Raw genomic sequence first — 16,248 nt, forward strand, 5'->3', positions numbered from 1 at the left:
AGGAAACACCATGCAGACACAGGGAGAACATACAAATTCCACACAGACTGGAATTGAACCTGGGTCCCTGGCACCGTGAAGCAGCAATGCTAACCATTGTGCCACTGTGCTATCCTATTATGGACCTCTTCTTTGACCAGATGTTCAGATGGAGCAGCTATTGAGATAATGTCCCTGGAATTTTTCTTTTTTGTCTCTATAAGGGTAGAACCTTGGCAACAGAGGTGGTCAGGGCCTGACTGCTTTCTGTTTCCTGGTCAGTTTCTAGGAAGTTGAAGTAAAAATTGAGTGAGGGAACAATGTTATTTTGGTGAAAAACAACAGCAGCACCAATTGGAAGTTCCACCTCGGCTCTGCTGTGCACTTTGATGTTGCTGTGCGTACCGAACTGAGAAAGAATAGAGGCTGTAAGAAGGATTGACATCTTATAAGCGCCTACCAGTGTTGTACTTCACTTTGGGTGGAATCACAAATGAGCTTTCCCAGTGAGGAGGCCTAAGCCTGGAGAGCAGCCAACTGTTTGTTGGCTTTGTCTCTGTCATGAGGAGCTGTGCTGCAAATAGTGATCAATCTATCATCTCTTCTAAGTTAATTTTGTTCATTTTTGGGGTGCGTACAGCTGCTTGAACTAGAGTACTGTGGTCCTAAGCCAAGAATGTTCTTGGAGTTGCTCTTGTTCCACTGCCCTATCATCACCAAAGCTACAGCAGCAATATTTCTGTTGAATTTCTGGAAAATAATGGTATTAGAGCAAGAATAACTTTGAGGAAATTATCAGCCCTGGTTTCTCCACACCCAGATTATTGACTCAACAAAATATATGCTCATAGATGTCCTAATGCCCGTTCAAATTGTTTCTGTTTAATGTGTTTAATCTTGAGTATTGCACTTTTTCAAATGTTTTATAGGTACTGAATGCATATCTGGAGTATATGGTTGAACTGTGTGTCCTTCTGGGAGGAGAACGTAATTCAACCTACACTCAGATGCAGCAAATATTGGAGTTTGAAACTATTCTTGCAAATATCACAGTTCCCCAGGATGAACGTAGGGATGAAGAGAAAATATACCACAAGATGACAATTTCAGATTTACAGGTACCTAAATACAATAGCTTTGGATTGAATTGGATATGTTATGCTGCATTGCAGAACAACAGCAACAAGTTGGAAATCTAAGAAAAAGTTGCATCAAATTGATATCATAAAATTACCAGGAAAGCCTAAAATTGAAACACAATTCTGAAACTTTTCTTGCGTGGTTATGAATTTGTTATTCTTCAGTCATCATGCAAAAGCTTCAGTTTAATTGTACCAAACCAATAATGTTATGTCACATGTTCCAAATGTCAGTATTTTTGGCAAGGAACCCTGTAATATTTGGATTTAAAAGAAGTCCTTGAGTGCTGCAGCTTGCAATAAAAGTTGGAAATTTATGATAACGGCAGGAAAGTTGGCTAATTGCTCATGAGCAGTAAGTGGATAAAGCTACTCTATTTCATGCTGCAGAGTTGTAAGTCTTGCTGTAGAAGGTGCAATGAAACAGGCACACCATTTGGGCTGAAAGGCACCTTCCAAATTATTGGATGGCTCATGCTGTCACTGCAGTTACCTAGGCCCAATGTATCCAGCTGCAAATGAGAAAAGAATTTATTGGAACTAAGAGGAATGCAAACATAATTATACCCATTAATTTTGCTCACATTTCCTGTGGGATCCAACCTTTGCTTGTAACTGATGTAGCCTCTAGAAGATACTTTATTAAGCATTGCCCTCTACCATTGTTCTTTTGCATATGTTCTCTAATTGTGCCTGACGTGTTTTTCTTGGGGGGGTCCAAACTACAGTGCTTCTCTGTTGCTTGGGGTTTTCTTGGTGGGGCCAGCAGCCATGGATGCCAAAATTGGCACTTATCTCCTAAAAGCAACCCATTTGCTCTTTGTTTTAAATAATCTGGGCCCTGTGGTCAATGAAGTCATCCTGGCTATTTCCTGGATAATGACCAAAGGCAGTCAAAATAATGTTACTGTGGAGAAATACTGCCTACTTTCACTGATGCAAGCCATTATTGCTTAATGAAAGCTGTAGAATCAATAAGAAACCCTGATGCCCGCACGAATACCATTTTTACTTTCGTTGAAAACTGCCATTCAGCAAAAGTAATACACATTGTGCGGATGATTTGTCTCTTCCACAGAAAAAAGTGATGAAGATGTCACCCTTGTAAGTATGCAGCTTGTCCCTTCCCTGATAGCAAACTGCGTGACACAACAGATGTCACCTAAGGTCGCCAGAAACAAGCCATTGTAAAACCCTTTGGGTTGTCAGTTTGCCGGCTTGTGTTTCTCCTTGCCTCAGGATTTATTTTGAGTAAATGATTCACCCAGACCTGAAAGCATTTTAGCCTAGGAACTCTGTGAGGATTCTCCAGATTTGACAATATAATCTTGGTATGAGATTTGTGGGGGTAAATGGTAATATACATTGCTATGATGAGACATTTCATGGCTGACTGCAGAGTGTTGAGGATATTCGTTAAAACAGTAAGTTGGTAATGAACTTCATAATAGCTTTTGAAATTTTCAGGAAACTCCCTGATGGACAGTCCAATGAACTCAGCATTACTGGTGTTCTCCTTTCATCTTTCTTTTCTTAGCTAGGCTGCAGGAGTCTAGAAGTCTCATTTCTCTTCAGAAGGACAGAACATGGCTGTCAGCTCATTCCTTATCCTTCCTTGTCATTTCTACTTGGTCTGATTGGTGATCCCATCGTAAAACCCCCTCCAGATCACTCCCTATATAAGTCATGCGGTGAAGAGTAAGATGCAGTGAAGGTTATCTTCTTCAATCTATCTGACTTCAGTGGTTTGAGTTTTTTAATTATTTCAAGATGCACTGCAGGAACTCACCATGGCTCTTTAAGCAGCGCCTTCCAAGCCTCCAACCACTACCATCTGGAAGGACAAGAACAGGTAGCTGGGAACTATAACCTGGAAGTACCCTTCCAAATCACTCACGATTCTGACTTGGAAATACATTGCCATTCCTTCATTGTTGCTGGGTCAAAATCCTGTAACTCCTTCCCTAACAACACTGTGGATGTACCTGCAACTCAGGGACTAAAGTGATTTGAAAAAGCAGCTCTCCACCACCTTCTTGATGGCAACTAGGGATGGACAATAAATGCTGGCCTAGTCAATGATGCCCATGTCCTGTAAATAAATAAAAATAAAAGTTCTGGACTCACCCATTAGAAGAAACATCTTTTTCATGCCTACATTTTCAAGATTGAAGGATACCAAGATCTTGGACAATCAAATCACCCCTTGCTCTTCCAAATTCCAGTGGAAACCAGTCCAGTTTGTCTAATCTTTCCATGAAAGACAATCTGCCCATTCCAGATATCATCTATTAAATCTCCTCAGAATCACCTCCAACGCATTTACATCCTTCTTTAAATAAGGAGACCAAAACTCCACAGATTATTCAAGATGTGGTCTCAACAATGCTCTGTACAACTGAAGCATAACTTATTTTTATTTTCAATTCCTCTCATAATAAAATATAACATTCTATCAGCCTTTTAAAATTCCAGCTTACTAACTTTTTATAAGTCATGCTCTAGAAGAGCTTGATCCATTTGCACTTTGGGATTCTGTAGTTGTTCTCCATTTATATAATTGTAACGACTTCAATCAGGCCGCTGAGGTTGACCTCTTGGAATATGAATTCTCTGATTAAAGAGTTTCCTTTCCGCTTTGTCTTTTATTTTGGGCGGTTCCCCTCCTTTTCGGGAGCTGCCCTTTTTGAGTTGTCCCTAAGTTAAAGTTGATTTCATTATTGTTGAACACAAAACGATGTCCCTGATTAAAAAGTCAATTGATGAGCCAATCAGGGAGCCTTTTCCTTGTATTCAACCATTTCCTCTGGGACTCCCCAGCGTAAACTATTGACTCATAGCACTCTGTGTACTGCTGTTGGAATTGTAAATAAAGGGATTTTGGTGAAGGGACTTCTGCCTCCAAAGACTTGTTACAGTAATACTCTGCTCTTTTATTCTTGTTGCCAAACTGAACAGTTTCGCATTTTCCCACATTATACTTCATTTGCCAGATCTTTGCTCACTCACTCGAAATATCTATATAAGTCTTCAACCCCAATGTGTCATCTTCACAATATTGTTTCCTACTTATCATTGTGTCATCTATAAATTCAGCTGCTGTGCCTTTGCTCCTCTCATCTAAGTCACTGATATAAACTGTTGGCAAGATTTGTTTATAACTGCAGTATGTTGATGAAAACTAAAATAATAATAAAAAATAAAAATAATAATTATTGAAGGTAGAATGAATGATTTGTTATCTCCAATAAACTAATTTCTCTTTGGATAACTTGGTAATTTGCCAAAATGGAAAGGAACTTGCTTCTATTCGCATAGGTTTTCAATTATGAAGCTTCTTTGTGCTTTCTTTCCCTCAGAATTTAGCTCCTGCCATTGATTGGTTGGATTATTTATCATTTGGACTGGCGCCTCTGGACCTGAATGAAACAGAACCAGTAGTTGTCTATGCCAAAGAATATCTGCAGTTGGTGTCTCATCTTATTAATAATACTGACAAGAGGTAATTGCAGATAGCTTGTTCATTAGTACACAATGCTTTGTATAATTGTGTAATTCATATCAGAAGGAGTCCATCTTAAGACAACAGAAAATAAGCAAGTAGTTGCACAATTATTTGCTAACAAACATTAGGTTTTGAAAGCCAAAACATGCAAAATAAAATCACCCCCAAAAAAGGTTTAATGTGTAGCAGGTGAGAATAAACTCAGCTGCTCCTCCATTAAACAGATCTGGGATCCCTGACATTATTATGATCTCAAATATAGACTTCCCGTCCAGTTGGCTGCTGCAATGGAAAACCTGCCCAATTTCTGATGTGTCAGCCAGAGGCCTATTTAAAGCAATGCTTCATTCCCTACTGCAAATTGGAGGTATTTGCAAGTAGTGAGCAACAGCATTGACCACTTCAAGACCTCAACAGGCCCAAGTGCAGGTAGGCTGACTGACGTGTTGCCCACCCACTGTAATTTAAGAGACAGTTTGGAAGTGGGTTAGAAGGTGGTGGGTAGGCCACTTGTTTTAGTTTGCAAGCACACCATGACTATTGAAGGAATTTAAGTTCAGTTAATCAATGCATTTGAAATAACATGAGTTTTATTCATAATGAACTTGACACTGCCGGATTGTCGTAAAAATCCATCTGGTTCACTAACCCCTCATAAGGAAGGAGATCTGGTCTTGCCTGGCCTGGCCTACATGTGACCATATACCCACAGTAAAATGGTTGAATTGGCCTTGCAAACTGCTCAATTGTATCTGGCTTGCCACCACATGCTCAAGGGCATATAGGGGTGGATAATAAATGCCAGCCTTGCCGGCAACACTCAGATACTAAGATAGAATTTTAAAATTGAATGCTCTATTGCTTTAAAAAGTTACCCAAGGATAACATTTTAATTAATTGTTTCTAGAACTTCATTGAAATTTAACCTCATATTAGGTATAAAATAGATGTTTTGATAGCCATGATTGTTTTTATTTTGTATGAATATTTGAGTTTATGTGTGAAACATGTTTTACAATTGGTAATGAAAAATGACATGCAGTTGCTGAAGGCAGCCCTAATCATATAGTTTATTTGTTAAGCCATTAATACCATGTTTTCAGTACACTCTCATAATTCAGATAAAATCTGAGCTGGACACTCTGCCTGTACAGTCTGCAACCCACCCCACATCAGTAAATCAGAACCATTGCCCTTAAATGTGCACCTGTTCAAATCTGTGATTGTGTTCCGAGTTTTTTTTTCAGAATCCCTACAGTGCAAAAGGAGGCCATTTCAGCCCATCGAATTTGCACCAACAACAATCCCACCCAGGCTCTATCCCCATAACCTCACGTATTTACTCTGATAATCACCATGACATTAAGGGGCAATTTATCATAGCCAGTCAACTTAACCCGCACACCTTTGGAGTGTGGGAGGAAACCAGAGCACCCAGAGGAAACGCACACAGACATGGAGAACATGCAAACTCCACACAGATAGTGACCTGGGCTGGAATTGAACCCAAGTCCCTGGCACTGTGAGGCAGCCGTGCTAACCACTGTGCCACCATGCCGACCATGTTAGGCTATTCTGTTTGGTGCAGCATATTCTAATTGTTTTTCCGGCAAATTATGGCATGAATTTTCCACTGGAGGATCTGGCAACATACTTTATGCCTGCATTGGCATACTTTTTGGTACATTAAACCTGTGGCGGTAGTGTCTGAGTTTTAGAGCAAACCAGAGCACTTGAAGTGTGACCTGTTTAATCATCAACGTATGTAATATGTTAGGGAACTTGGTTGTTAAGGTTTGCCTATGTAAGGAGTGGGTCGGACTCACAAAGTATGTAAAATGTTTTCACGACATGTAACCTCATTCTGATGCCATTCTGTGCATTGGTTTCTTTGATGCTATCTTAACTCCAGCCATTAACTACAGATGGTGCTGTCTTGCTCCAGTTTTGAGCCATGTAGTTTAATTGGGTTTAGTGAAGTTGAAACAGCCAAGACAAAGTGGTAATTTGATTGTTCTCAATGTTCCTCAGAACTCGATATTCAAACAATTTTAATAATACACACAAAAAGAAATAAAACAGATTTCTCTTTCAAAGTATAAAATGGTAAGACAATATATTGCCCGTATTTTCATTACTAACCGTTTTCTTCCAAGAGGGTAAGTTCTCCTTGATTATTCTTTGCAGCATCTATTTTGAGTAATTTGGAGTTGTGCTTTTACACTCTTTTATGCACATTGTTGTCTCCCAGAACTTTTTCCTTGTCTTTTTCTTCCATCATGTAGTTGCCTCTTAGTTACATTGGGTTCCAGTTCCATAGGGTCCTGGCTGTTTGCTGATACATTCTGGGATATACTGAACCAATAGGGCTTCAGTATTTACAGGGGTTGGGAAGGTGGCCCAGTCCTGGAGCAATAATGTAGAGGACCCAACCATTAAAACTTCCCAGACTCTCATTTGACACCAAGGGAGATTCACTACCAGTCCAGTGAGTGGGAGCAGAAATTCTGCACGTTGAAATGGCTCCAAGCTGTCATTGGATTCTGTTGGCTTCCACCTAAAGATAGGAAGAGCTAGAGAATCCCTGTTTGTGCTGAGATTGCAAGAGCTGGAGACTTCTGCTTTGCAGTGCAATCAGTGGTGGGAAAGGACTGCTAATCCTTCCTTGTGATGGTGGATCAGAGGGCTGAGCATTCCCTGAAGATTAGGATGTCTGGGAGTGTCAAGGACTCCATGAGGGGTTAGGAGACACAGTTCACCTTCATTTACTATAAGCCTGGATCAGGGCAGTAAATATTAGGCTGGCTAGGAATGCAGCAGAATTTAGATTTTTGTGATTTCAAACATTTGCTTAATCCTTTGCTTTGTGGTGGCATGGCAGAGAGGGATAGTGGCAATTAAGATCAAGGCCCAAGTCCCAGAAAGCTTTTCAATTTGAGGATGTAATGTTTGAGCTCCACCCTGTCTCACCTTTCTATTGGTGACTACCACTTTCATGGAGTGAAATATTCACTAAACTTTGAACTCGTTGGTTCAGTTTGATTTTAAACTCAAGTTTCAGTGAGGAATGGATAATGTTCTTCACACTGTGCTCCCCAGTTGGTATGGATCACCCCAAATCTCTTCTTTCATGTGTTTATTCACATTTGCCATGCATTATACACCATGAACTAAAGATACAATTGTTAACTGTATTTTCCATTACTGCTCAAGAGTCTAGTCGATTAAATTACTTCTAATTATAAATGTTGATGATAAATGCAGTGAGGATTGCTGTTTACCAGCCTGCAAAGAATCTTTCTATGTTGATTTTTTTTTTGTGAATGATCATCCTTTTTTCATTCTACATTGTTCAAACTAATATGCAAGACATTTATTTAGGACTTCCGGATCACGGGCCCCTGAGATTGCTCTTTCTGTGGCCTTGTGGAGTCCGTGGACCATGTTTACATTTCATGTTATAGATTGCACACCCTTTTTGGTTTTCTCCAACACCTTTCACTGATGTTTGTTTGCACTTCAGTCCCACGCTCCTGATCTACGGACACCTGGTGCGGAGAGGGGAGGGTCGGGATGCCGACCTGCTCCTGGGCCTGGCGAGACACGCCATCAATAGATCCAGGCAGTGGGCGATCGATGGGGTCGTCCATCCTGACTGTCTGCCCCTCTACCACAGCTACATTCGTGACCAGGTGTCCCTGGAGAGGGAGCATGCGGTGTCCGTGGGCGCAGTTGATGCCTTCCGTGACCGCTGGGCGCTGCAGGGGCTGGGGTGCGTTATAAACCCCGACAATCACATTTTGATTTGATGTGTCTTAAGTTTCCTGTTGTACTTTTGTTTTTGTTCGGGCTGTTCCCCTTCCTTTTGGGGAACTGCCCCTTTTACTTCGTCCTAATTTAATTTGAGTTTGTCTATTTGATTTGACCTTAAAAGAGGAAGAGGTAGATATTTGAAAATGAAAACTAAAAAACAACTGCTGCTTTGTTGAATTTTGCAGGAAATAGATTATCAAGTCGTGTGATAGTAAACACTGTCATAAATATAAATTGAATTCCATGTATTACAGCATGGTCTGTGTGTCTAATTTGCCTATTAAGTGAAGGAGTCATATGAATTTTGAGTTTTACATTAAAACAACAGAACTGAATGAAAACATTTACATTTTAAGTTAGATACTTAAATAATGCCTGTGTGAATCAGTCTTTGATGAAAATGTTGATGTACTTTATAAAATTAACAATCAGCTATCTGATTTAGTTTGTGATATTAAGTATTGTATCTGAAGATTAAATTGTTTAACAATGTTTTAAATCACTTAGCATTTTGAACAACTACATGATATGGAATTTAGTGCAGAAGACAGCGTCCAACTTGGATCAGCGGTTTGAAAATGCACAAGAAAAGCTTATGGAAACTCTGTACGGTACAAGGAAGGTCAGATTAAGAATTTAGATTGTTCATTGAGAAGCAAATGATGAAGAAATCAAGATTAAATATTTGAAATATGAGAGTAAAAGTTTATGTTACTTATGTTACTGTGGTCTAATGGCCCAGAACTTGTCAATTGAGCTTGTTTGTCATTTTCATCAGTTTAGTTTGGGTGGCACAGTGGTTGGCACTGCTGCCTCACAGCACCAAGGAATCGGGTTCAATTTGAGCCTTGGGCGACTGTGTAGTGTTTGCACATTCTTCCTGCATCTGCGTAGGTTTCCTCTGGGTGCTCCAGTTTCCTCCCCAGTCCCGGTAATGTACAGGTTAGGTTGACTGGCTATGCCAAATTGCCCTGTAGTGTCAGGGGGATTGGCAGGGTAAATAATTGGGGTTATGGGGATAGGACCTGGGCTGCTGCAGGCTTGGTGAACCAAATGGCCACCTTCTGCATTGTAGGGATACTATTATTCAATGGAATAATATTCTGTTCTGTTGTATTTTGATGTAGGAATTGTTGTTCCACTGTTTACACTGAATTGCATGGCCACTTTGGGGTTTGTAGCCAATATCTTTTTGGATGTATAATTTCTGGTGCTTGTGTGAATGTTTACTTGGCTGGTCAGTCCGTCTGTTTTCAGTTGGTCGATGTCTGCTGACACTTGTCACAAGTTTGAACATAATATCAAATGATAATCAATGTCTCATTTATTAATAGTTAAATCAAGTATATAAAAGCAACAGGAAATTAAAAAACAATTATAACAATACAGGAATCAAAAAAGTTTAGCTCCTGCACCTAAATGAAAGATTGAAAAAAAATTATCCTGTTTGATCTCAGAGCAGATGTTGACAATGTGGTTACTTCAAATTCTTCAATGGCCAGGCAACTTTCCAATAGTTTGCTATTTAAATAGTTGCGTTGTTTTCTGGCAATTAGGTATTCTTCCAATAGCTGGTTAGCCTTCATTGTTGCCTCTACCACAAACTCAAATGTTATTGGGTCTTTAAATGCAGTCTGCCTCCCCCAAATCTCCCCTCCTACTATTCAGGCAAGAACCTCACACTGTGTATGGAGTTGTGGTTTATTAGATCCTTACTTATAACTTGTATTCCAAAGAATTCAAGCTGATCAACTTATTTGATTTGTCACATGTATTGGTATATGATGAAAAGTATTGTTTCTTGCATGCAGACAAAGCATACCATTCAAAGAGTACACAGTGGGGGGAAGGAAAGGAGAAGGCACAGAATATAGTGTTACAATCATAGCTAGGGTGTAAAGAAAGATCAGTTTAATATAGGCTAGGTCCATTCAAACTGATGGCAGCAGGGAAGAAGCTGTTCTTGAGTCAGTTGGTATGTGATCTCAGACTTTTGTATCTTTTTCCTGATGGAAGAAGGTCAAAGAGAGTATGTCCAGGGTGTGTGAGGTCCTTGATTATAATGACTGCTTTTCCAAGGCCATTCTTATGGATAAAATAAAGCCAAATATTCAGTGAGGTTTGTACGCAATAAAACATTACTTTTGATTACTGTGTCTACTTGTGGCAATGCTATTATGCAAATAGTCCCCATGAATTAACATTTATTCTGGATCAAAATCACAGTATTAATTTACAGATTTATTTTTGTTTTTTTAAATATGTTGTGAATCAGTCTGATTCATAAAGTCATAGTCATAGAGGTTTACAACGTGGAAACAGGCCCTTTGCCCAACTTGTCCATGCCGCCTTTTTTTTTTAAACCCCTAAGCTAATCCCAATTGCCCACATTTGGCCCATATCCCTCTATACCCATCGTGTGCATGTAACTATTTAAATGCTTCTTAATAGACAAAATTGTACCCATCTCTACTACTACCTCTAGCAGCTTGTTCCAGACACTTACCACACTCTGTGTGAACGCTCTTGTATCTCTTCCCTCTCACCTTAAACCTATGCTCTCTAGTTTTAGACTCCCCTACCTTTGGGAAAAGATATTGACTATCTAGCTGATCTCTGCCCCCCATTATTTTATAGACAAGATCACCCTCAGCCTTCTATGCTCCAGAGAAAACAGTCCCAGTCTATCCAGCCTCCCCTTATAATTCAATCCATCAAGAATCGGTAGTGCCCTTTTAAATCTTTTCTGCACTCTTTCTAGTTTCATAATATCCTTTCTATAATGGCTTGAATTATTGAATGTAGTTTCGTATGTATGAGTCATTGTAGTTTCATGTGTGGGTCATTAATAAATAGTGGAAATTGTTCACACTCAAGCTTTCAAAGAATTATTGGAATGTTAACATTTATTGAACATTATGATAGTGAACACTCTGTGCAAAACCTTCCAGGATAACATTCTGATGGACCAGAATTTTCCCAAACTCTACCCTATGCAAGCAGAAATTGTAAGTGATTTGATAGACCACCCACATGCTACTTCAGGAAACAAGCTACGAGCCTGTTATTAAATTGAAGATTAGTTTATTTATGCAACTAAAAAATTGACGTTTTCATTAGAATAACCATTGAAACTTAAAATTTTCAAAATAATCTATTGTAAATGTAGCTATTTCTCAAGCAAATACTGTTTGGAGAACTAAGCTACAAAGTGCGCCATGTTATTACTTCCCCTTTGTTCTTAGATGTAAAATATTCCCATTAGTTGCTTTGTTTTGTCTGCTGGTTATAGAATTCACAAATTCTCTAGAGATAATGTACTGCATTTCATGTTATGTCTAATACAAAAGGCATTTTTGGATTATACCATGAGACGCTTTTCTGATCTGCATAGAAACAGTTACAGGCACAATATTTCAGAGTAGGATGTTATAACGGAATCCCATCTATATTTAAGTTTTAAGTGAGGTGGCTTATTTTAGAATAGAATAGGATCCCTACAGTGCCGAAGAAGGCCATTGGGCCCATCAAGCCCGCACCAATAACAATCCCACCCATGCCCTATCCCCACATATTTACCCTGATAATCCCCCTGACACTAAGGGACAATTTAGCATGGCCAGTCAACCTAACCCACACATCTTTGGAGTGTAGGAGGAAATCAGAGAACCTGGAGGAAACCCACGCAGACATGGGGAGAATAACTCCACAGAGACAATGACCCGAAGCTGGAATTGAATCCGGCACTGCGAGGCAGCAGTGCTAACTACTGTGCTATCATGCCTTATTTCATTGTTATCAGCTTTAACTGAATGTTAACTATGAACACAATATCTGTTTAAAGCGCGATCAATACAGCCAGTGAAAATTTGCTTGATTTTTTTGGAGGCTAGGTGACTTGCATTGTTTTAGAATAGGATACAGAGAACAAATGTAATCAATCAGAATTGAAATTAATCCCAAGTGCAAGATATCTGTTAAATATCTGTGATTTGTGTTTGTCTGCATTTCTCTGCTTACATTGTAAACTGCTCAAGGCTGATCCATAAGAAACTGTTTAATAAGAATGTTCCCTCTAGTGACCTCCTGAATGTAATGATGGAAAACCTTGATGTCGTTGCTGGTGACCTATCTGCTCAAGGGGACTCGGATTCCTGTTTTACTCACTTTAGTGAAAAATTAAATATAAACTCAAAGCTGTATTGAATATCCATTTTTTTAACAAAAATTAATGGACAGGAATGTCTTCCACAGGATATTGGCTCATACTTTGTGTGGGAGCTGACTAACAACATGAAATGAAGAGCTTTGTAGAGTTACTTGGGAATCACAAAATATTTATGCTGTGTTAATAAATTGGTCCAAAAGAAAAATCAGGTCTTAGTAAGTCTTTAATATGAGGAGATATCAGCATTGATTTATAATTATTCTAAATGACACGATTGTATTTTTGTAGGAGTCAGTTCAAGTAGCATATAACACATTTCAGGTTATGTTCAATAAATGCAAACAATACTAAAACCTGATTTCTTCCAGTCCTGTACTCCTCGATGGCAGACATGCATTGGAAATACAGATGACACCCTTGGATTTGCCTTGGGAGCTTTGTTTGTAAAAGCTACTTTTGACAAAGACAGCAAAGTAATTGTAAGTGTTCTTATGTTTCAAACCTTATTAACACTCATTGATCAAAGATTGTCTCTGAACTAAAAGAACATAAACATTCTTTATAACCAAACTTGTGATTTTATTACATATCACAAGCAGGAAATTACCTATCAAACAAACTTCATTAACCTTCAAGAGAGTGCGTAAAGTGTACTAAGTAGAGTACAGACCTTTGCCACACTGTTAATTCAACTTTAAACTACATTATAACATTTATGCACTTCTGATTTTTGGTCCCATTAATGTGAGGCTTTCTAAAACAATCAATAACATTCTAAATAAAACAACTCACAGCATCCTTTAAAAAAGGTCAATTCGTCTTATGTCCCAATGTTAATAGATCTGTTTAATAATTCTAGAATTATTCACCAAAGGGAATCAAATTCCAGGAAATCAAATGATTTCAACCTCAATGTGATATCTCTGTATATACTTTTGCTATGATCCAGTTAAGGCATTGCATAGTGTTTAGTTAATGATGTTGATAACTGTGGATCTTCTTTCCAAACAAGGTCAAAATTTGCAGTAGACAATTTGTACTATATTTATGTTAATTAAAACAAAATTGCTTGGATTATTATAGAAACTTCAAACTGACTGACTTTGGTTCAACACAAATAGCTCTGTGCTATTTACACTTCCTGTTTTAGTCCAAGTCAGCTAGATTTTAAGTTTCAGGGTCAGCTGAGTTTAGCTGTTAAACCAGGTGCTGATAAGGTTCATTCAAGGATACTGAGGGAAGTTAGGGTGAAAATTGGAGAGTTATTGTTCATAATGTTCCAAACCTCCTCAGATACAGGGTTGGTGCCAGGAGATTGATTGCATTTTTTTTAATGAGGTAATAGAGAGGGTTCATGAGATTAATGGACTCCCAAAAGGCATTGGACAAAGTGCCACATAACAGGATTATCAGCTAGCCTGTGAAACAAAATGGGCAATGGCAGCATGGATACAAAATTAGTTGAGTAGTGGTGAACAGTTTTTTTTGGACTGAAGGTATGTAATGGGTTCTGCAGGGATCAGCATCAGGATCACTGGTTTTTTTGATATGTATTAATGACTGAGATTTATGTGAGGCACAGTTACAAAATTTGCAGATGACACAATATTTGGAAGTATTACAAACTGAGGGGATAGCAATAGACTTCAAGAGGCCACAGACAGGCTGGGGGAACAGGTGGAGATGTGGCAGATGAAATTTGATGTAGAGAAGTGTAAAGTGATATTTTTGGGTAGGTACAATGAGAAAAGGAAATATAAATAAAACAAAACAATGCTGAAAGGGGTACAGGAACAGAGGAACCTAAAAGTACGTAAATCATTGAAGGTGTCAGGACAAGTTAAGAAAGTGATTAATAAGGCAAGTGTGAGATTCTCTGCTTTATATTAAAAAAGGCATGAGTGCAGCTCTAACAATGTACAATTTGACACTATCCGGGACAAAACAGTCTGATTGGCACGCCATCCATCACTTCAAACATTCAGTCCCTCCACCACAATGACAGCAGTGTGTATGATCTACAAGAAGCAGTGCATCAACTCATCAAGACTTCATCAAAAGTACCTTCCAAATCCCCAATCTACCTCCAGGACAGGAGCAGTTGGTACATGGGAACACCAGCACCTGCAAGTTTCCCTCCAGGTAACACGCCACCCTGATTTGAAACTACATCACCGTTCACTGACCATCACTGGGTCAAAATCCTGGAACTCCCTCCCTCACTACACTGTGGGTGTACCAACGCCACATGGACTCAGCAGTTCAAGAAGGCAGCTCACTACCATATTCTCCAGGGCAATTAGGGACAGGCAACAAATATTGGTCTGGGCAACAAATGCTGGCCTAGCCAATGACACCTACATCCTGTGAACAAATCTGAAGAGAAAAGAATTAGAGGGCTACGGAGAAAGAGCAGGGAAGTGGGAGTAGCTGAGCTGATTTTGCAGAGCCAATATGGACATTATGGGCTGAATAGTCTCCTGTACTGTAACTATTGTGTAATTTATGATATAGCCTGTGGTATAAGTTTGAGTAATTGTCTCCTTCCTTTGACATTCAGGCAGAAGAAATGATTAATGAAATTCGAACAGCATTTAAAGATGGGTTGGACAGGCTTACGTGGATGGATGATAAGACCCGACAAGCTGCTAAGGAAAAGGTTCATAATCTCATAAATTCATAGAATCCCTACAGTGTAGAAGGAAACCATTCAGCCCATTGAGCCTGCACTGACAACTATCCCATCCAGGCCCTATCCCTGTATTTACCCTGCTAATCCCCCTGACACTAAGGGGCAATTTAGCATGGCCAATCAACCTAACCTGCACATCTTAGGAGTGTGGGAGGAAACCAGAGAACCCAGAGGAAACCCAGGCTGACACAGGGAGAACATACAAACTCCACACAGTGACCCAAGGCCAGAATTGAACCTGGGTCCCTGACGCTGTGAGGCAGCAGTGCTAACCACTGTGCCATCGTGCTGCCCACAATTGTTCAGCTTTCCTAGAGAATTCAAACTTTTTGAAACACAGAGCCAGTATGTTGTAATTGAAAAACTACAGAAATACTAGCCAAACATATCTCTTTAATATTATGTATTAATCTAACCTTACCAGCTGTCCACTTTTACTTCAATAAAGAACAAAGGTAGTTTTCTTTGCAACATTTTAGTCAAAAACAGAAGACTATCTCTCTTTGTCTTTCTTGACCTGTGTGCAGCTTTAAACATGGTTAAACTGCATCATCCTACTCAACTGTCTCTCCACCATCATTCAGCTGCCTCATCCAATTCTATTCTTATCTTTCCATCATAGCCAAGAATCACCAGAAATCGCCTCTTTTTCTCCAGCTGTTACCTCAAAGATTCTCCAAGAATCTATCCTGTCTTCATCAACAGGCTGCCAGTTGGTGAACATCATCTGAAAACAGTGAGAACATAAGAACATAAGAAATAGGAGCAGGAGTAGGCCATCTAGCCCTTCGAGCCTGCCCCGCCATTCAATAAGATCATGGCTGATCTGTCGTGGCTCAGTTCCACTTTCCCGCCCTCTCCCCATAACCCTTAATCCCCTCTCTTATCAAGAACCCATCAACCCGCTTCTTAAAAATAGTTAGCGAGGCAGCCTCCACCACTTCAACGGGCA

General features: G+C 39.4%; 1 protein-coding gene across 3 annotated transcripts in view; it reads left to right on the forward strand.

Moving 5' to 3' along the window:
* ece2b (endothelin converting enzyme 2b) overlaps positions 1–16,248 on the forward strand; it is a 154,658-nt gene that overhangs the window by 123,810 nt on the left and 14,600 nt on the right. For all 3 annotated transcript variants that reach the window (XM_080185711.1, XM_080185712.1, XM_080185710.1), the window contains exons 8-12: positions 909–1,097; positions 4,478–4,620; positions 8,944–9,058; positions 12,973–13,083; positions 15,165–15,263. In XM_080185711.1, coding sequence (XP_080041837.1) covers positions 909–1,097; positions 4,478–4,620; positions 8,944–9,058; positions 12,973–13,083; positions 15,165–15,263 — 657 coding nt within the window. The remainder of the gene's footprint in view (positions 1–908; positions 1,098–4,477; positions 4,621–8,943; positions 9,059–12,972; positions 13,084–15,164; positions 15,264–16,248) is intronic.

Source organism: Carcharhinus amblyrhynchos, chromosome 3 (genome assembly GCF_965287045.1).
Source record: "Carcharhinus amblyrhynchos chromosome 3, sCarAmb.v2.hapA, whole genome shotgun sequence".
Taxonomy (NCBI): Eukaryota; Metazoa; Chordata; class Chondrichthyes; order Carcharhiniformes; family Carcharhinidae; genus Carcharhinus; species Carcharhinus amblyrhynchos.